This window comes from Elgaria multicarinata, chromosome 7, assembly GCF_023053635.1.
Source record: "Elgaria multicarinata webbii isolate HBS135686 ecotype San Diego chromosome 7, rElgMul1.1.pri, whole genome shotgun sequence".
In the NCBI taxonomy this organism is placed as follows: domain Eukaryota; kingdom Metazoa; phylum Chordata; class Lepidosauria; order Squamata; family Anguidae; genus Elgaria; species Elgaria multicarinata.
Genome location: NC_086177.1, coordinates 13,404,620 through 13,426,608, shown reverse-complemented (window position 1 = coordinate 13,426,608; position 21,989 = coordinate 13,404,620). Strand labels below are relative to the sequence as shown.

General features: G+C 41.3%; 2 protein-coding genes across 4 annotated transcripts in view; both read right to left on the bottom strand.

Annotated features, from left to right (window-relative positions):
- NFX1 (nuclear transcription factor, X-box binding 1) overlaps positions 1 to 1,151 on the bottom strand; it is a 44,174-nt gene extending 43,023 nt beyond the window's left edge. For both annotated transcript variants that reach the window (XR_010025648.1, XM_063130222.1), the window contains exon 1: positions 1,066 to 1,151. Coding sequence is in view for 1 of the 2 variants with exons in the window: in XM_063130222.1 (XP_062986292.1) it covers positions 1,066 to 1,093 (28 nt within the window). In the remaining variant the exon portion in view is untranslated. The remainder of the gene's footprint in view (positions 1 to 1,065) is intronic.
- An 8,539-nt stretch (positions 1,152 to 9,690) lies between these two features.
- The window catches only part of ANKS6 (ankyrin repeat and sterile alpha motif domain containing 6), a 36,336-nt gene continuing 24,037 nt past the window's right edge, over positions 9,691 to 21,989 (bottom strand). For both annotated transcript variants that reach the window (XM_063130217.1, XM_063130216.1), the window contains exons 9-16: positions 21,166 to 21,366; positions 19,729 to 19,891; positions 19,246 to 19,415; positions 16,996 to 17,185; positions 15,272 to 15,339; positions 13,583 to 13,699; positions 12,533 to 12,626; positions 9,691 to 10,336 (exon numbers count right to left, since the gene is read on the bottom strand). In XM_063130217.1, coding sequence (XP_062986287.1) covers positions 10,287 to 10,336; positions 12,533 to 12,626; positions 13,583 to 13,699; positions 15,272 to 15,339; positions 16,996 to 17,185; positions 19,246 to 19,415; positions 19,729 to 19,891; positions 21,166 to 21,366 — 1,053 coding nt within the window. In that variant the 3' untranslated portion in view covers positions 9,691 to 10,286. The remainder of the gene's footprint in view (positions 10,337 to 12,532; positions 12,627 to 13,582; positions 13,700 to 15,271; positions 15,340 to 16,995; positions 17,186 to 19,245; positions 19,416 to 19,728; positions 19,892 to 21,165; positions 21,367 to 21,989) is intronic.

Sequence of the window (21,989 nt, the reverse complement as noted above, 5' to 3'; positions counted from 1 at the left end):
CAAAATTAACTTACAAATTGCTAGGACACAAAAAGAAAATGGAGTTCTTGACCATTTCTATGTACAATACATTTTAAAATATACAATTTATTTAAATAACACAGTTTACAAATTGCACTTCTAGAATATGGAGCTTCAATATCATAATGCTTCATTATCGGGGGGGGGGGGAAGAGGAAAGGAATTATATTTTAATGACTCTCAAAACAGCCCTTGTATAGAAATTAGGATCTGCAGACTCCATCTACCCAAATTACAATCTCCGGAGCAAACAGACAATATGAAGCAATCTCATCAATACTGCATTGGAACGACTAACTAATTGATTTAGCGTATTCCAGGTTGACCTGCAATTTGATATTTTAACGGTGTGGAAATCTTTCCCGTCTTGGCGTTTTCTGTCCCGCTTGCATCGAAGCGTGGGCTGCAGCTAGCTCTGGATGTTCAAGATGCCCCTTTTCCCGATTGCATGAGCGTCACATCTGTTGATGCAAGATGCACTGCAGCAGCGGAGCAGGCGGTAAAATGAAGATTCCCCCCCCCCCCCACCCCGCGGAATGTTTTCCCCGGCAAGATTCTCAGCGTCTCTCGCTAAGGCAACATTGACCGCCTTGGTAACAAGCTAAGAGGCGGTATACAAGTAGTAAGATCGTGTGAGCGCGCGCGTAAACAAACAAGCAAATAGTGTGTGTGTGTGTGTATATATATAAAAATAAAAATACACCAGTTTGCGATGGTACTGCCTGTCTTTCCCCACCGCCCTTTGGAGGCGACAGAGCAAGGCAAAAATTCGCCCCATGATGTTTGACCAACGTCCGTCCCCTTTCCTGAAGGCCTCGGCGGTATCACCTTTGTCCGGGAGGGCGCTTGAAGAGACAAAAAGGAGGGAAACGGAGGAAAACGGAGTTTCCTCGCCACGATCGAGGCACGGCACGGGGCGCCGGCCTTCTACTGGCCCGGTCCACCCTGGTCCAGCCACACGAGGCTCCCCCCAACCGCGGGCTCGGCTTGCTTTCGGCAGGCCCGGCGGTGGAGACGGCCTCCCCGCACCCACAGAGTTCCTACCTGAGCTTGGCAGCGCCGCCTCCGCCATGCTCGGCGCCAGACCAGGCAAACAGCCCACCAGCCGCCTCAACTAAGGAAGCGCCCGCTCTTCTTCCGCGAGGCAGCTCCGAGGAGCTTCTGCCTGCCCCGCCGAGACGCGCAGGCGCCGCTGTCTGCCCGCCCATCTTCCCCTCACGCCACCCGCCAGGGCAGAGCGCCCCCTTCCCGCGCGGCTGGGGCCCTGCCTCCACCGCCGCGACGAGAGGCTGCCTGAGGAGAAGAGACGTGGCGTCGGTTTCAGCGCCTAATGTCGAGGAAGCACCCGAGCGTCTAGCTAACCGTGCCTTGCCCGCCCAAAATGAGGCAGCTGGCCTCAACTTCCCTCTGGAAGGGAAAGCTAAACACGCACACACGCGTACTGTAGCAGCAACCACCGAAAACAGAAAAAGGGCATCTCAGTGTGATTATTGCTCTTCGGGGGTGCATCTAGTCTCTGCCGATTCTTTGAGGTGAAACATTCAATAAGTGCACTAAAAACACAGGGATTTTTCTTTTCTTTTCTTTTTGCAATTCCTTCTCGCAAATATATGGAATATGTTCAACTTTGCCTGAATAATAATAGTTCTTACCTGTCTCTCCCTCTGGATCGAGGAACAACATTAGATACAAATACCATAAAATACATAAAACTGATTGAAAACATAAAACTGATACAATATTAAAATAAGAGTCAAATATCTTAAAATTTATCTCGGTAGCCCTGCCGGAAGAGATCAGTCTTTATAGCCTTCTTGAATTTGGAAAGACTATTAAGTTGATGAATCTCTCCAGGCAGGACATTCCACAGTCTGGGAGCAGCAGAAGAGAAGGTCCTCTGGGTAACAGTTGTCAGCCTAGTTTTGCCTGAGTGTAGTAAATTCTTCCCAGAGGACCTGAGCATGCAGGATGGCTTGTATGGGAGAAGGCGCCAAACCATGTAGGGCTTAAAAGGTCATAACCAACACTTTATACTTCCCCTGGAAACTAATTGGCAGCCAGTGAAGTGTGTGAATGCAACTGTCAGCCATGGCAACACAAATTCATCACACTGGCCCTACCATTAGGCTGCAGATGTGTGAGGGGTGGAGGCAGAGAGCCATGGCAAGATGCCATTGCCCTCCTTAAATTAGCCTGCTGCCCTGGAGGGTGCTGTGGTCGCTAGTGTTGAACTAAGATTCAACTATCAGTCTGGTTGGCTTTGTGCGGGGTATGGGAGAGAAGGTGCCCTCTTGTCCTTTGTCTCAGGCAGCAAAATGTCTGGGACAGTCCTCTCTTATGGCATCTGTCCTAAGCACTAAGGGTTTAAAATGAGCCAAGCCTAAGTGAAGCTGGATCCCATTTCTAATGTCAGAATTCTGTAGAACTGATACTATTTTCTGGCAGGCATAAATTTAGCCATTAGAGCTTTTCCTGCCATGAGGAAATGCTGTGGTAGTGAATGCTTCACCTGTTGAATATTTAACTTTCATGCAACTGTTTGCAGTACACAAGAGAGTTGCAAGAATTAATGGCGGCAACTCTAGGGACTCAGCACCCGTGCATATGTGAAGTAATTACGAAGAGTACATGTGAAGAATAATTGTGCAGTATATCTCTGTTTGGAATGTACTATTTGAGCCTAAAGATGATCTAAATACTTCACACAGCACATCATTAAGCTATGGATTCGATATCACTAATCTGAATGGCTTTCAAGTGGGATTAGCAAATTCATAGAGGATAAGGCTATCAGTGGCTACGTCATAATGGCAGGCTACATACTATCTCCAGCATCAATGGTATATACCGTATTTCTTCGATTGTAAGACACCATCGATTGTAAGACGCACACTAATTTCAGTACCACCAACAGAAAAAAAAACAACTTTAAGACACACCTGTGATTCTAAGATGCACCCCATTTTTAGAGATGTTTATATGGAGGGGAAAAGTGTGTCTTAGAATCGAAGAAATAGGGTATGTTTCTGTATAGCCGTTATGGCTGAATGCTGAATAGACCTTTAGTCTGATCCAGTATGGTTATGTGCTTAAATGTTCAAATATCTCTGAAGGTAAAAAGTTAGCATTTTAGCAGGGGAACAAATATTTTGGTTATCTCCCTGATGTTTTCAAGGTTAAGGGGCATGCTAGCATACAATTTCTCATCACAGTCTCAAGGATAACCATCCTGTATATCCTGGTTATTCAGAATATGTAGGATTATATAGTCCAAATCTCAATGCTTGCAGAACTAGAATTAGGGGTTAGGGCTTAAACTCCACCTGCTCTGTTGTTGCTTTTAGCAAATGAACATTTTAATGCAAATACAAAAGCAATAAGAAAAAACAATCCTGCTACCCACCAGAACATTAGGGACCACCTTGAATATGTGAATTAAGTAGGAAGATAATATAGTGTCTCTCAGTTTGTATATAACTATGCTCATGCCCCTAATGCCAATCCAATCTGACCATTTCATTGTTGTAAAGACCCAGTGGGAACAAAACCTGCCAATTCAAAAATAATATCAACAGAAATTAATCAATCGCCCCTCATTAAAACTGGGTTCCCTTAAACTGTGCTGACAAAATATGATGCCCCAATTCCCATATCATGCTAACAAAAAACCCTGCATTCCTAAAATAAAACTGGTTCCTAAGAGTTATAGTGTCAGAGTATCTAACATACTACATTTACCCACATAAAATCATTTGTTTTGAGTGAAAAATCTCTGGCCTCCCAAATAGTAAGATCTGTGTTTTAATAACAGCATATCAGGACAGGAGATGGGGATGCATCCAACCAAGACAACTTCCGTATTCTGTCTACAGAATTAGGAGCAGATTGCAGCAAAGATGGCACTAACAGTTTTCCTGACAGATTTCCTTCTTTATTAATTGTATCAGGATGTCAATATATTTTCACCACAAAAAAATGACAAAAGGAACCATGAGTATGAACAGTCTCTAACTAAATACAGAGAAGATGGAGTTTCTGATGGTGAAAATGTCCAGATGGTTTCAGCAGTTGGGTATATCCATTCTTTACAAGGTTATATGCACTGTGACTTGATTTGCATGACAGTGCACTCATCACTGGGTTATTTAATTCATAACAAGCTGTGGCACCATGGACATCACTTTGCATATCCAACCCTCACTTGGGGGTTGTGTAGTATGAATCCAGTGAATGTGGGTTAATACTTTGCATTACAAAAGGAAACAAGATATTGTGCTGGGAAAATCCATTTACCCTTAGCTACTATGAGGATTGTAAATAAGAACTGAGGGAAGAGGGACATCTAAGGGAGTGTGGTGGCAGATGAAGTCAGCATCCCTGGCCCCAAAATTTCCCAATCAGGGAAGCTATAAAGGGCAGAAAACCTTTTGTTGTCCAGAGCTGAGCTTTGCAACTTAATCATGTGTGAAGAACAGCTATGGCCAGACACCATTCCATGAAGAAAAGCCACATTAAGTTTTATTAGGCTGAATCACTAACAGAAAATTGTTGAATCACTATCAAAAAGGGACTGTTTTGTTTTGTTTTTAGAAAGGGATCTGCCAAACATGGATAAGTTAACACAGCAAATTCCAAACCAAGGAATGATTCCTCCAATTGAGGAAAGATTGAAAGTAGTCCACTTCATTGAAGTCTGGTAGCCAATGATTATGTACCTGCAATCTAACTGTGCCAACTGGAATTAGCTGAATAAATATAAAAGTACATGTTTCTATTATGAGTCATAAATGAACTTATCATATGTACTAACCTGAATGTTTAAGCCTTTAAAGGGTGAGCAAGTTGTGGGATGAGAGGAAAGTCATAATGAGACAAGCTAGTCATTACTAGCTAAGTTCCATAGATTTCAATGGATCTATTCTAAGCATGACTAAGTCTAGGTTCAACCCCCAAAGTACTAAGAAATAGGATTGCAAATAATAACAATTTCTTCAACTCCTTGATTTTTGGTTTTTATCCACCACAACCCCAAAATATCTTTCCTGGCTAGTCTCTGCCAGGTCAGACCCCATCAGTTTTTATGTGAAGTTAGGATTTATTTATTTTAAATCCATGTGTACCACTATCACTGACAAGGCTAAGTAATGAGTTTTATTTATTTTTTAATGGGGATAAGGAGTTCACTGAGACACTGCCACTGAGAAAGCCCTACTCTGTTTCCATCTCACTTCAGAAGATGAGGTACTCTGAGCAAGTCCTCTAAAAAGGATGGTCACACAGTTTCACATCGGAACAGGTGATTCCATCAAGTACCCTGGGCTCAGGCCGCTGAAGGCTTTAAAGATCAAGACCAGTACTTTGAGTTGTTTTTTCAAACAAATTGGTAGCCCAGAAAGCTTTTTAAGAATTGTAGAGATATGCTCTTTATTATCTATATTAGTTGAATCAGCTCAAGGTTCTGGACTGTCTTCAATGACAGTTCTGTGTAGAACACATTGAGGTAATGAAGTATGGATGACATGAGAGCATGTATAACTGTGGCCAGATCCTGTTTTTCCAATAATGATTGCAGCTGGAGTATTAGTCAAAGCTGGTTAAATATCCTATGAGCTATAAAGTCCCCCTAAACATTCTTCCATTGAGCTAGATCTAATAACACATCCAAACCAAGAAGCAGATCTTTCTCAGGGAGTGCAATCCTATTCAAGACCAGATCTAAATTTCTTGGTCAATTATGACCCTAACTAAATGTACCTTGGTCTTACCTGGACTGAGCATCAGTTTATTGGTCCTTATCTAGAACAATATTGTCTCAAGGCACCCACAACCACCCCTGAAAAAGATGGACAGAGCTTTGTGTCATCAGCATATTGATGCGTGTGTGTTTACCCCAAATCTACAGATTATCTCTCCCATTGTATTCATGTAGACATCAAAACAGCATGGAAGACAAGATAAAACCTTGTAGAATCCCACAGCACAAATGTCATGGAGCAGAGCAGCAATGTTCCAGAAACACTTTCTGAAGCTGATCAATCCAAAAGAAATGGAACCACTGAAGTATAGTGTCCCTGTTCCTGTAGTAGTCAGTCCAAAAGGATACCATGGATGTTGATAATATCAAAGTAAGTTGTGCCATCAGAATAGGACTTTGGGGCAGAGTCTAGAGCCCCACTCAACAGAATGAGCTGAAGGGCCCCCAAATGCAACAGAAATGGCTTACGATATTTTGAAGTAAGGGAAGTAATACAGATTACCCTTACTGGGTTCACATGATCAGGGAGGGAAAACAAACCACAGTGGCTTACTTTTCCGACCCCATGTGTGCTGGTCGAGCTTCACCTAGTTACCATAAATACTCTCACTGGATGGCTTGTCATGACACCCAAACAGGGCAAATGCGGGTGGTGGGAGTGGTTTACATGACTTGTTCTAGGGTTGCAGGTGATTTGTGAGGAGTGATGTCCAGTGAGGGTAATTATGGTAATTAGGTGGCACATGCAGGGGTGGTAGTGGTGGAATAAGCCATGGTGCGAACCCGCCCAATGTTTGTGTTAGACTTCAAGACCAGAGTCTAACTGCACCACTGATTGAATGCTAGAGAGGTCCGGGACAACCAACAGAGATGTGCTCCCTTGTCACTCTCAGGGCAACCAAGGCCATTCCCACCCCATTACTAGGCCAAATGCTAGGTTGAAATGGGTTCAGATAGTCGGTCTTATCTAGGAAATAGTATATAGCTACATGCTCATTCTACCATTTTTCAAGGCAGAAAAAGGGGGCATCTCTCTCAAGAAGGCATGAACAGTTTCTAGGAACTAGTCTATTCCTCTTTCCCAGCATAATGTAATTAACCTGGATGGGCAACAATCAAGCAGACAAGTACTTTGGGTGCCATCCCTTATGGAAGTAAACCCTGTAACATTGGATCAGGCTTTCTTTCATTGTAGTGCTACAGTTGTGGAACATTTTCTTTATAGAATCCTATAGAAGGCTCCCTTTTTACACAGTTTTATGTGGCAGGTAAAAACATCTTAATTCCATAAGAAATATTATGAATTCCTATTGGTCTTAAGATTGTTTGGGCTTTTCTTACTGAAGCTTTATTATACTTTGTTTTTCCCACTAGTTTTTTAACTGTTGTCTACTGTTTATTTTATATTATGGCATATAGTCTGCATACTGCATTTGAGAACACTATAAATAAATAAATACATTAACAATCTGTAAAAACACACACCAAATAAATACTCTTGTGGAATATTAATTCCATCAATGAAGGAAGTTCATCAATCAAGAAATTACTCATGAATTCAATGGGGCTTATACTCAGTACAGGATTACTCCTTAGGAAGTATGTTTAGGATTGCAACTTTAGTTCGCAATCCTAATTTTAGCTAGATTGTGACCAGGCTATTTAAAAGTGCCTTCTTATTTCACCAGCCATGTGAGAACACATTTTTTGCAGCTAGTGTCTCTCAAAACTTTTTTTTTTTTGGTTCCTCTCCTTTATTACATTCATGTTCATTCCACACATCAGTGGTTGCAGCAGCACTCCACAAACATATACTCCCCACTCACCCCAAAAATCTACCTTTCCCCTTCAGTTAGAGAAGAAGAAATATTGCAAAACCTTTTTTTAATCCTGCTTTTCTTATGGAAAGCCTTCTCTGTGGCAGTAGCTCCACAAAGTGGCCATCATGTGTAAGAACTGCTCACCATGCATAGAGACAATCTATGTGGTTAGCAGCTCTGGTATTTTATAGCAGCCACCACGGAGACACATTTCTAGTGGCAGCTATCATATCAGAATTGACCTTTCGGAATAGTTACATGAAAATTGTCACTAGTAGTAAACGGAAAGGTGGAAAAGAATATTAAAAATATATATAAATAAAACACTTTAAGGAATAGTTGAACAAAATAATTTTTCCCTTAATGTATCGTGTATTTTAATATACTTATGCCACTATCGGCCATTTAAAGATTGGGAACAAAATATATTTGTTTTGGAGAAATATACTTCTTTCCACAAATCCTATTTCAAACATGGAAAGCGAATAATAGCTGCCATCCATGATGTTGAATGTGTTCTGAAAACATAAGGTAGCATCAGCAATTATGGGATATCCCTAAATCAAGATTCATTTGTTCCTCCTACCACTGATATCACCCTGCCCAAGTCCTTTAGCTTCCAGGCTATTTGCAACTGATTCATCCACCCATGTCAATGCTTTAACCTGTCTTTGGCTGTGGTTGTTTGTTTATTTGTTAAAAATTATATTCTGCTGCTACATGGAATTCCCATTCAAGGAATTGGTTAGATTCACACCTGTTAGGTTCAGCAACGCTGAAGCCTTAGATGCTCCCAGTCTGTTCACTGGTCCACAGTCCTTTTTACACGGATGTAACTCTGACTCAAGGTCTCAGTTCAGATAACATGTTTCTCAAGGGTAGTTTTAGAATGGTGGAGTTTTTATACCACCATTGAGAAATGTGTTGTCTAGCAGGAAAAATCCACGCAATGGTGGAATTTTTTTGGAAAGCGCTCCATGCAGAATATCCATGCTGTGTAGAGGAAAGTTCCTGCATAACGGGTGTGTTGTGTGGCAGACTCCGTGGAGTTTTCCATTGCGCTGAGTTGACTTTTCTCACTGGCTACAGAGTTCCCCGGCAAGAGCAACAAAAGATGGGAGTGCTGCTCTAGGAAAGCTGCCAAGATTGTTTTTTCGCAGCAATGGCTGATGGGATACCATCAGGACGACCAGGGGAAGGGAGAGGAAAGAGGAACTGCCAATCAAATGTTGTGATGGATTTTATTCAACTCCATGGCAGCCCAGTCACACAATGGTGGAGTTAGAATATGTTGTGTGGGGAGTACCCCCTAAAAACTGAACCATTGAGTGGAGTTTCCATACTTTGTTGACTAATATGGTGTCTAAACTGAGCCAAGGAGATTGGGATGTTACTATCCTGTTATTCAATGAAATCCCAAAGTCTATAGTGTGGTCCTTCATAGGTATGCTAGCTCTACAAACTGTTCTTCTTGTTTAATTGATTAGTGGCAGAACTATTTTTTTAAAAAATGTGGCTTTTAACTCTTTTTGGGCTTCAACAGGCCTCTTATTGGCAGAGTAAATTCTGGTATCCAGACCTATATTGAAAAAGAAAGGAATCTCTCATGCAAGCACTTGAGTCATTGCTGACTCTGAGAGGGACGCCTGCTTTCACTGACGTTTTCTTGGCAGACTTTGTAGCGGGGTAGTTTGCCATTGCCTTCCCCAGTTGCAGTTATCTTTCCGCCAGCTAGCTGGGCACTCATTTTACCCACCTTGGAAGGATGGAAGGCTGAGTCGACCTGACCTGGCTGCCTGAGAACCAGCTTCTGCTGGGATCGAACTCAGGCCGTGGGGAGAGTTTCAGCTGCAGTAACTGCCGCTTACCACTCTGCGCCACACGAGACCTATATTACAGGCCTTAATATTACATTATTGTAATTATTAAACCCTCCAAGGAGCTTAGAGCAGCATTTTAGCCTCAAGCATGGGTCCCTGTATTTTGCTTCCAATACTTGTGGTATGAACAATGTATATCAAGCTCTGTACCCTCAAACACTAATTTCTAGGCATGAACACAACAGACTAGTTACAAATTACAAGTGTTCCTCAGTTAGAAAAAAAATTATTTAAATGTTCATCAATACAAATTGTACTTGCTACTTAATGAACAACATGCTTTAGGCACAATTCAGTAGCATGGCAATAGGCCTCAGTGCACTTGATTTCTTCTCACAGAACCAATGCAGTTTCTTTTAAATTTAGATTCTTCCATTTGCTGCATTACCATATTATGTATAATCACTTCACAGACTCCAATAAGTTGTAGACACTTCGGTGACTCATTCCTCAGTGCTCTTTTTCTTGGCTGTGCCTACACAGATTCCATATGATTGTCATTCCTGCACTTCTATAAAATGATCCATACATCTTCTTGCATTACTTTTCATTCTTGACAGTCTTCCACAGCCTTCAAACTATCAAACAACCTAAATGTGAAATTGATTTCAGCTCTGTGAACAGCTTCATTAAAGCCAAGTCTACTTTGCAAAATGAAGGATATAACATTAATAGCAGAGCTCCTTCCCATCATATTCTGTAATGAGATGTTGTTGTAAAGGTCTGTTTGATACTTTTTCTTCAAGGACACCTGCAGTCAGTCATCTCTGCTCCAGATTTCATAGCAGTAGGTTCATCTTGGTTCAAAGACTACCTCTTAGTAGGTGAAAGTTCCTGTGGTCTTACCCAGCATCCAGGTGCTACAAACAGAACACATTTTGTCATTATTTATGTTGTTAAACTACACATAAAGTACTAGAGCACTTTGCTGATCTTTACTTTGCTAATAAATGTGCCCAGTAAGAAACCAGCCTAATCACACAAAGTTAATAAAAAGGGAAACAGAGAATCGGGATTCACTACCCTTTGCATAAACAAGGATGCCAGAGATTTCCTTCATGCCTTTAGTTTTATTGTTGAATGAGAAGATGCAGCAGCCATGGCTTCTCCTGGCAATCCCTCTCCTTTAGTTTCCCCCACTTCCATTATTACCTATCTGTTGTATGGAATATTTGGAGATCTCACTCCAGAAGGCTGAGGAGATGAAGAACGAAGAGACAAAGGAAGGAATAGCTGTGAGACGCCATGCCTTTCTAATTTCCCTGTTCAGTAGTAAATTTGAAGGCAGAGAGAAAGCCTGGGTTTGCAAGCCACGATGATTTATTTCTGAATTAACTGCAGTGGTTTATTGTGTTGTCTGTGTGCGATTTCCCACAACCATGGTGGCTTATTTAGCCAAAATAAGCCACTCTGATAAGCCACAGTCTGCAGTAAGGTTTATTTTAACCACCATGGCTTACCGCGTTGTCTGGAGCTCCAGCCTGGCTTAAGCTCATTGCCTACAGAGTCACCTGGCAAGAGTGGCAGAAACGATCGTGCCCAAGCCACTGCCCGTGCCCCCCTTCCGAGCTTTGATTGCAACCGGGTCCCCTTTTTAATGTTTACTGTCCCATTTTTGCACAAAACCAGAACTGGGAACCTTCCCTTGAATTTTTCACATCTGCGCAACTGGGTCTTTCCATTTGTGCATATGAGAGAAATGGTATTTTCTCCATCCCTGCAAATGGAGTTTCCCATATGTGCACATGGAAAACAATGGACACCAGCCCCCACCCCACCCACTTCCACCCTCGCATGTTGCCCAAACAGTCAGGGAAAGCTGAGATCCATTCCCCGTTGCAATCAATGTCTCCAGGCTGTCAAAAAGGACAGCTCTGCAGAGAGGGAGAGAGATCCCTATGGGTTGCTGGGAAAGTGCCCTGTTCCTTCTGTGGAAGTAAGGGGTGGAAGGGGACATACCAATTTTTATGTCTTTGTCCCATTCTCATACAAGAATGGAAAAAGGACATTAAAAATGGAAAGGTGGAGCAAAGTGAATGCCCCAGTGGGGAGGATTCCTTGGGGGTGTCCACCCATCACAGCGGGAAGCATGTGTTTCAGAGCGGGATGGTGAAGAGCCCCTCTGTTTTCCACTACTCTGCTCTGAAACACTGGCTTCCAGTGGAAACCACCTTCGTGCTGGGATGGGGGCGGGGACACCACAAGCCTCTACTCCACTGGGGCATCCACTTCTGCCCTGATCCCAGTCCTCTCCCACACCAAAAAGACCCTTTCCCTCCAGTAAAGGAGATGGATTCTTGGCAAGGCTTCCATTTAAAAAGTCAGGCCTTGCTAAGCCATTTGCAATTTTTTTGCAACGCAACAACTTTGTTGAACATTTAGATATTGAGCAATATCCTATACAGCAGTAGTGCTAACATAAATTACGTTCCACAAACATAAGTTACATCTAGCACAAAATTGATGGTGTTTGTTTGCATTATGCCTCTTGTGCTAGCAAACACTATTGGGGTTGCACTAGAGGTAGCTTACACTAGTGCTATGTAATTTATGTTAGGATAGGATACTGTCCATTGGAATGAAATTTGGTACAGATGTTCAGGCCACAAATCTACCCTTCAGTTCAGAATGCCAACTTGACCTCCACATCCATTTTCCAGGGTGACAGGAAGGATATAAATCATAATGCAATGCAATATCTCCTTTGAAGACTGAGAAATCAAAATGAGAGCAACTTTCTGCATTTCAAGGACAAATCCCAGCTTGATAGCTATTTTTAAAGAGCCTCACAAATATGTAAAATGAACACAATGTAGTATCTCGTTTGAAGACTTGAGACATCAGAATGAAAGATTATCTGCTTATTCTGGAGACTATATATTTCATATTGAAACCCACCTCTAGCTCTGGACTCAGTTTCAAGAGAGCCAGAAACCACTGCTGTTTTGGTAATAAATCATAGAATCATAGAATAGCAGAGTTGGAAGGGACCTACAAGGCCATCGAGTCCAACCCCCTGATCAATGCAGGAATCCATCCTAATGTCTTGTACTTACACTGAGGTTTTCCAGGGCCTGTGTTGCTAACGCTGCTTTCAAAGGAAGAATGAAAGTTATGTATGGTCTCCTGTAAAATTTTTCTCTCTCGTCCCTGTTGAAAATCATAGTTAAAACAAGAAGCAAAATGCATAATCAATATGTAAATATATTAATACAATCATAGGTCAGAAACACACTTTAGCTTGGAACATTTGGAATGTACCCTGTTGCCCCATGATGCCAAGGAAGGAAGATCACTGTGACAGATATTAGTATCAATGGAATCAGGTTCTTTACTCCAGTCTGTTTGTGGCACTCTGAATCTGGGCTGCACAACTTTGCAACTCACTAAGCTATACACAGGCCATTGGCAATGTATTGTGGCCTGCCAGATATGAATTGCCTGTTTTGCAGTCCCAGAACCAACAGTGTTAGCAGGGCAGTATAACAAGTTTTTGAGCTGATGAGAACTACACTTGCTGTACAGTTTATGCCCCACTGGAACTAAGAGTGATAATGACAGGTTGGCAAAGACCTGCCCTGTTAGCCCTACCCACATGGTGATGAACCTGGAAACATTACAGCAGCGCTGTGGGACGAACACATGGAAAAAGGGCTTCCATGCTGCAACTGAGTCCCAGTATTGGGCAAAAGGCGGGATACATATAATAATAATAATAATAATAATAATAATAATAATAACAACAACAACAACAACAACAACAACAACAACAACAGCAGCAGTAACTAAAGACACCAGGAGCTCCAAATCCCACTGCAACCTAGAAATATCTGACAAATGTAGGCTTCATCCCTGGGGACAGGGTAGTGTGAACTCCATGAGCCAGTCCAAAAGGGCAAGGTTCCTCATTATCAGAACATAAGAGCTGCACCATCCCTAAGCCATCATGATATTACCAGAGTGCATGTGTGCATGTATGCATTCTGTCTCTCTCTCTCTCTCGTACACATACACACACACACACACACACAGAGAAAAGAAAATACCCTTTTCTTCATTTTTTAAAAGGAATAGCTGCTTCTTAAGTATAGGATATTCTGAAATACCTTTCCAGCATTCAACTCAGAAATAGCTGCCAGGATTTGTTGTCTAGAACCATCAGTTTTAATTCCCAATTCCTTCAAATCACCATCCGTAAGTGTGAGAAAAGCTTCCATATCCACCTATGAAATAGAAATCCGTAAATATATTGTTCCTCTTCTAATTTATGAAGCCAGTAGAATGAGAGAATGAAAACATTTAAACTTTCCCATCTGCCCACCCCCTTTTTTTGGCTTAAACGAGCCTGAAGCCCCCATAAAGTTGTATTTTTCATTCCCTTTCAGAGTCTGAGGATCTGTTACTAATTGCTACTGCTACACACAGGAGAGCCAGTGTGGTGTAGTGGCTAAAGTATTGGACTGGGAGTCAGGAGATCTGGGTTCTAGTCCCCACTCAGCCATGGAAACCCACTGGGTGACTCTGGGCCAGCCACAGACTTTCAGCCCAGCCTACCTCACAGGATTGTTGTTGTGAGGATAAAATAGAGAAGGAGGATTATGTACATCGCCTTGGGTTCCTTGGAGGAAAAAAGGTGGGATATAAATGCAATAATAAATAACATAAATAATTTCTCAATTGTCTGAAGTACTAAAGTCCTAGTATAGCAGTTAAGGATAACACTCATTCTAAACTTTATCTGCTATGAATTCATTTGGTGGTCTCATGCTAGTAATTCTTAGCCTCCCCCTCTCCCTGACGCCAAACTATAGAGATAACTGTTTCCTTATAGGGTTATTCTAAGGATCACTGCATTCGTTTGTAGGATTTGCATTTAAAGAGATCATAGCTGTAGCATACTTAGCTAACAAAATAACAAAGCACCACAATTTTTCTAAGGGATTTAAAAAGGTTTATGTTACAGTGCATTTAAAAGGTTTAGGCTACAGTTCATTGAACACCAAATTGTTATTCTATCTGAACTGAAAGTCACAAAGCAACATATGCCCAAAGCGTTTGTACTTATATTCTGGGGGCACTGACCTGGAAAAAAACTGTGCATATTCCTCCCTTATCTCCTGAAATACTGCTTACATGCAATTAAACTAACTGAAGCACATGAGTGTAATTCTCTTTGTAGGTTTTGAAAAGACACTGTTCTTGGAAAAGCCAACATTGAGAAAAAGGGAGATCACCAAGTGTGAGGAGGAACCCCAGTAAGGAAGCGTCTCAGCTCCAGTGACAATGCATCAAGAGAAAAAGAAGCCAAACACACTCGCAGGTTAGGCACCCGTCCAAGTTTAGCAACAGGGTGAGGTGGGCAGGGCAATCAACCCTTCCAAACCTTCTGATAGTAAATAAGTTTTCAGATATACAAACCAATAATTACAATTAAAAACAGCTACGAAGGTAGAAAACTAGCATCATCATGGGGTGATCATCATCATCCAGTTTATTACACCAAGTGTCACATGTACAACTATCTGCCTGCTGGGCAAAAGTTCTCATTGTGAGCTCGGCGCACAAAAAGGATTTTGAGAAACTTATTGCTAATAACATTCAGTCTAACAATTTTTAAAAATCTTTCAATACATCCGAAACAGAAAATCAGCTAAAAGGCAGTTGAACCATTGGATGAATATTAAAGCAGGATAAGTAGGTGGCAGAGAAGTTTGATGAAGTCTTAGCGTCTGACTCCACTATAGAGGATGTAGGACAGGTACAAAATGAAAGAAAAGCTTTATAGAAAACTCTACCTCCTGCTCTTCAAAAATAGGCTGATACTTCTCAAGCGAAAGTTTTTTAAGGATGCCTGTGAGTTCATCTTTAAATAAAAAAGAAAATATGTTAAATGTTTTGATATATGAATGGTTGAGGATCTTACATAAGTTTATTGACAAGAACATTTTGAACTAATCCCTCAAAGAGAAAAGAACATAGCAAGTCTCCTTCTTTAACTGTCACACTTACCCTGGAAATGTTCAGCCATGCAGAGTATGTGCAATGCAGAGTAAAATGGATCTTGTGCTTGTCTTTTATCTTACATGCACATGAACATCGGTATTTATAGATGAAAAGCTATTCTGACAGGAGTTTTTAGGGTATCCCCATGGATTATTGGAGCCTCCAGTACAACTCCTCTCAGCTCCTCAAAGTACACACACATTTGGGGGAAGGAGCAGGGTGCCATTGCTGAGGGTCAATGAAAGACGTGGTTTCCTCCAAGCCCATAGCAGCATTGTCTCAATTGCTTCAGAGCCACTAAAAGCCTTTCTAAGAGTACACGGATGGAAGAGGAGGAAACAATCAACCAGCAGTTGCTACACGGTTGTTGTCGTGACCCCTAAACCTCTCTCTTGCACCTTTCTGAGGAAGATACAGATGAAAAGGAAATACAGGCTGCCTCACTCAGATACCTCAGCACCTACTACTGGGTTGTCACGGCTTGAGGACATGGCCCTTCCATCTTCTTCAAGTTCAGAAGATGAGCATCCAATAATACCCCCATCCCCTCCACATTTTAGAAGCCAGCACTTGCAGAATTGGACAAGTTCCCTTTGACCTGTCTGGGAGAACCTCTGTTTAGTACCTTCTGTTTCCCCCGGAACCACAAGCCCCAGCGGAACAGTCTTCTCCTCAGTCTTCTTTTTGCTGGATCGAAAGTCCTACCTAGCTGGTTCAGGGCTTTGGTATCTGCCTAAGTTAACCACCAGCAGCGTAGAGTACTGAGATGCAAAAAGCATGATCTCTGGTTGCTCCTTCTGACAATCAAAGGATATGGGATACTCTAATAGTCAGGGTGTTAGAATGTCTTGGGTTACGTAAAGAATTTTGGCATGTTACTGTAACTAAACTATAAGATTGGTAGAATCATGTTTTGTAGTGCTGCTGAATTGTACCACTTCAGACTGTATATAGTGGTATTTCATGTTTGAATGGAACCCACGTCAAAAGGATGAGGGAAAAAACACTACGTGAAACCAAAAAAAGGAAGAGATAGTCTCTAGTGTTAAAAAGTAGAAAAGTTTGCTGCAGATACAACAGGCAAAAAGAACGCAATGAAGTCTTTTGACTGCTTCATTTGGACTTTTTGGTAGTTCATGTTATTCTGTTATATCAGCTCCTGAAGAAGGATCAGCAGATCCAAAACGTTGAGCTTTATTCAAAAGGTCTTGTAACAACAATACATTTTTAAACGTTTGAGACATCTGTACAAAGAGATTAAAACTTTTCTACTTTTTAACACTAGAGACTATCTCTTCCTTTTTTGAATGGAACCCGAACATTTTTTAAAAAATCTTCTGTATATTGAAATCTAGCATGCCAATGAGAAGCATTCTATCCTAGCATGCTAGTTTCTATGTGCAGAATTTTCTATAGGGGAGAACATCCAGACACACAATCCACATTCTGACGTGGTGCATGACAGCAAGAGCTGCATCACGTGAACCTGCTGACTTGTGTAGCCAAGACTACTTACCTTCATCAGTAAGAGTTCCACTGCTGGAACCACCACTACTTCTCCCTTGTCTGTGAGAGGAGGAGAGAGAGGACTCTGCACTTTGGACCTTGGGGCACAGGGATGGCGATGGTGATGGTGTGAGAGTCGGGGATGTGCTCTTAGAAGTAGAAGAATTCTCAGATGGAGGCTTTTTGTTCACATCCAATTTCTGTTTTAGTTAACAACAAATACAGAAGTGTTCCTGTTATTAAAGCCATATGATCATACCATATGATTGGTCTTTTTTTTGTAATTAAATGCTTAAATGAAGTAGAGAACTTGAGCACACATCTTTATCTTGGATATTTTTATCTCCTTATATAAGTTGTCTTGATGGTAATTAAAATGTTCCTACTGATGAAAATATATTTGGAAACTGGCTTTACTGAAAGAATATTGTGGTGATTCACATAGCTAGAATATGAAGATATCTGTTTACAATCTTTCAAAGAACAGCTACGTGTGCTCCAGAACAGAGGTTGTGTTCCACAACAAACACATTTGCTAAAGGACTGAAATCTGGCCCATTCCTTCAGCTAGCACCCAAGCTTCCTTTATGGATCAATGCCAGAAATAGCCATAACAATTATTCTTAAGAGCTCAAGAAGTTTGCTGACTGAGTTCAGCAAATCCAAAGTATTTACAAATGGGAAACACAGCATTTCTAAAATTGAGAGTTATAGACCTGTGCCAGACTTTACCAGCAGATCTGCTCCTCAATCAAAGCATACCTCTGTTAGCTGGAGATGTGAAACTTGAGTGAACTGTGCAACTATTTCCCAGCATTGTGTTATTAGAAAGTTCATTACGATACAGTGTAGATCAGAGGTGGGCAACCTGTGGCCCTCCAGATGTTTGGGTCTACAATTCCCATGATTCCTCTCCATTGGCTATGCTGTTTAGGGCTGATGGGAGTTGTAGACAAAAGTATCTGTTAGGGCCACAAGTTAAACATCCTTGGTTTGATGATGCATTTATTTTACTTATACTGTATATTCCAAAATGTATTCCCTGCATTTCCCCTTTAGACAAAGCTGCCCAAAGCTGCTAACAAACAGAAAATGATGTGCATTATTTTACATTCTAAGGAACTGTGAACATTTCTGATGGGGTGTCTGTGTGGGGGAATTGGGATATGCCACTGAAATGAGGACCACTATCACTTCATGTGCAATACTTCTGGCAACCACTATTTCATAGTGTTTCTCTAGTTACTGAAAGGTCTCTATTCATCTTCAAAAGATTGAAGGGTATGTTTGACTTCTTCCAAGAATAAATGATGTGTTATTTTATTTTCTACTATGACCCAATAGAAGTAGAATTACTTAGGAGCAGAATAACTTTTTCAATTATTTGAAAATATGATTTTTCCCTGTAGTTAGTAATTTACAAATTAATTAAGTCAGCTTCCGAAAAGGAGGAGCTGTAGAACACTTAAGCCTGTGCGTGAGTAACACTATGGAAGCTGACCAAAACACCCTACAGCAGACACAATAAGCCCACTGTTGGTCAGAGCCAGACAGAGCCCTGACTGAATAAGCAACATATAAGGATGTTACACTTGGGGCAAAATCCAATGCTGCCCTTGCACGCAAGTCCAGCCCTGTCTATAGTTGCAGTCCAACCACACCAGAAAGCAACATGTTCCCCACTCTTACCCTAGTGAGGACATGTACCTTTCCCCGTGCTCGTCAAGAAGTAGTCAAAGGGGTGATTTAGATAAGTAACCCCCCGCCCCACTGCCCTGCCCTTTCTCTTCTTCGGATCTAGCTTGCAGCTTCTGGTACCTACTCTGGCTTTAAAAAAAAAAAGTTCGGAAACATTGACACAATTGAGCATCGCACACAATTTGATAGTAACTAGATAACTGTCTGCCCCAACAAAGATATTAATTGGGTTTATGAAGCTATGTTTTGATCTAGCTTATCGTTTAATAAGTCAAGATCCCACAGTTTTTAATGGGCACTTTGTGTGCTGGACTGCGTCCTTGTTTGGTATCCTGATGTTACTGCTGGCATGATCAGTTTGCATAGAATGCTAAACCTCAAACATTCTACTTTGCTATAGACTTTTGAGGAAGTTCTTAAAAGCAGACATTAGTTTTATAGCTACAGGTCACCTGGTTCAGCAAAGGGATTAATAATATACTTCTATACTGTCTACAAATGAAGCATGCTTCACTACTTTCTCCATCAGGTTCTAGCTTTTAAGAATAATAAACTCAAAAACCTTTAGAATGTGCCCATTGCCAATGATTTGTACATTTTCCATATCAGGAGGAGAGGGTGAAGGAGCCGAGACTACTGGCATTTGCTGTGGGCTTAGTTTCTGTTCAGGTATACCAGCAGCTTTTTTCCTTTGAGCTGCAATTTGAGACAAAACGCTATCGGCACTGCCACCTAAAAACAATCATACATAAAGATACAAAATTCAAACATGTAACATTTTTATTCTTCTAAATTAAAAAATTACCGAACCACATTTCAACTTTTCAGGTAACATTAAAACGAGGTATGAATGCATAGACATGCAGGCTCAGCCCCAACCTATAAACCTGTTAAAACAACTTGTAAGTAAAAGGAATACTAGCCCAGATAAGGGAAAGCAAGTATGTCATCTGTATTTGCAGAATGTTTTAAAGCCAATTTACTAATTGAATCTTTAATGTAATATAACATTTGCTTGAATAGCTGATCAGTTCTATATAAGCACCTGATTTATTATGCATTTCTCCACCATGTCTGTTAACTCCTATGCTGTTGGATCCACCAGAAGAGTGGGGAGAATGGTTGAAGTTGATTGAGTTGGAGGGGGTAGGAGGTCTTCTTGCAAAGGCTGACAGTTTAATGGGCCTAGTACCTCTGTTTAAGGATGCCTGGAAAAAGAAATAGAAATACAGGTTTAACTAAACCCTTTAACTAAGATTTGCAAAATGGGACCATCAGATCTAATTCACTTCAATATACATTCAGACTGGAAGGTGTTTTTGAAACAAGAGGAGTGAAGTGCACAAAACCAAGAGTCAAATCAATTCATGTAACCTTTAAATGCCTGACCTCATTTTAGGGAACACTCAAGAGGCAGAGGGAACTCAAGAGGGAACACTCAAGAGGTCAGATCTTGTGTATGGCCAGGAGGCTTGCAAAGGCTTCTGGGTGAGTGGCTGCTTCTGCTTCTAGGCATCCGGCGTTCCTCTCCTTGTCCTCCTGGCTGCCCCTGGCTGCCTCATTCCTGCCCCCGCATTCCTTTCCCCCTCAGCGCTGCAAGGAAAGTTCGCACTTGTGCTGGGAAGGAACGCAAGTGCGGGATCCAGGCGCCTCATGGCGCCAAAGCGCCACTGTCAAGACAGGGGATTAGTTAGCTCATTTGTTGTTCAGGAGGCAGATTCTTTTCTGAATGACTGGTGATTTGTTCCCAACAACCACTCATATTTACATGATATAATATCCCCTACCCATGAAGTATATGTAAAGAGACCACACTAGCCTAAAATAGGCATGTAAGCTCACAATACTCTCACTTTGTGAGCAGAAAACTATTTTCAGGTGTTCTGAAATATATTCACATATTACAAGTTAAGCATATTTGCATGGATATTATTCAACTGACATAATCACAAGTAGCCTTGGGCAAGTAACTCTCAGCCTGTGGCTTGTGAGGTTAAATTCGGATAATCCTGTGTTTGTTGGTCTGATCTCCCTAGAAGGAGGATTCAAACGTGATAAATAAACCACATCTTTCTTGATGGCTGTGCAAAAACTTCAATTTCTCTTACTACATTTTCTCCTCAGCAAATAAACTGAATAAATGCTATCATTTTACTTCCTTTGTATCTCTTGTTTTCTGAGGTCAACAAAAGACAATTACTGTACAATCCTCAGAGATAAGCTTCACTGGGACTTACTCCCAGATAAGTGAGCATAGGATTGCAGCCTAAATCACTACACTACATTTAATTACTAAGAAGTATAACATTTTGTTTTAAAAGATCTCATGTGTCCTGCAAAACTTCAAAAGGTCCTTTGATTTAAAGGAGAATGAATGGGCACCCAAAGCATTGGATCCAACCCAATGTGCCTAAACACCACAGACCTGTTATTAAAGGTTAAATGAAACTATATGGTACTATTTTACTTCTCAGTATCTTACTTTGTCGGAACTTCCATTGCCGTTACTATCGTAACTGGTAGCTCTGTGTGGATGGCCAAGCCTTGTTTGCTCTCTGCTGCCATCTTTGTTGGGTATCCTGTCAGAATTCCACAGCTCAAAACTCGAAGGAGGCAAAAAAGGTGGAATGACAGCTTTCAGTTTGTCATTAGGCAGCCTTGTAAATGGAGCCCCACTTCTTAACTGACCAGGGAGGGCAAAGAAAAGGTGAGAGTTTTAACACTGATAACAAGGGAAACAAGGCAAGTAATTACAGAAAACTATTATGTATGTTGAAGCTTATAACAGAAGAATCAGATAAAGATGTTAAGCCAAGCAAAAAAAAGCCCAAACATTTAATCAAGTATTTACAATCAATAAGTTAGAATGTAGCTATCTCTCTCTCAGAGACAGAAATATTATTCTGTAACTTCTACCAGCTCACCTAGACTTCCTACCCAGCTCCATAAACACAACTCCACAAAACGTATCTACAACAACCCATCAGTTCAACCAATCCCAAGATCCTCATGCTAACTCTTCCACTTCCATTCATTCTGTTCTACAGAGGAACCAAATTGATCATTTAGATGGTACTGTTTAAGCCAGTGTTGATCAATTTCTTCAGTAGGGGGAACTGGATTCTTTAAAGGGACTGGAACTTCTGCCCCCCATCATGATGTCATTATCACCTCCCCACCCCACCATCCAGCCTCCCACGGTAAAAAACCTTGTCAGCATCCCTCCCATCAGAAGGCCTCTAACACAACTTCTTATTTCCTAATAGGAAGGGTACCAACGAGTTTGAAAGTGGCATCTGATTCTCT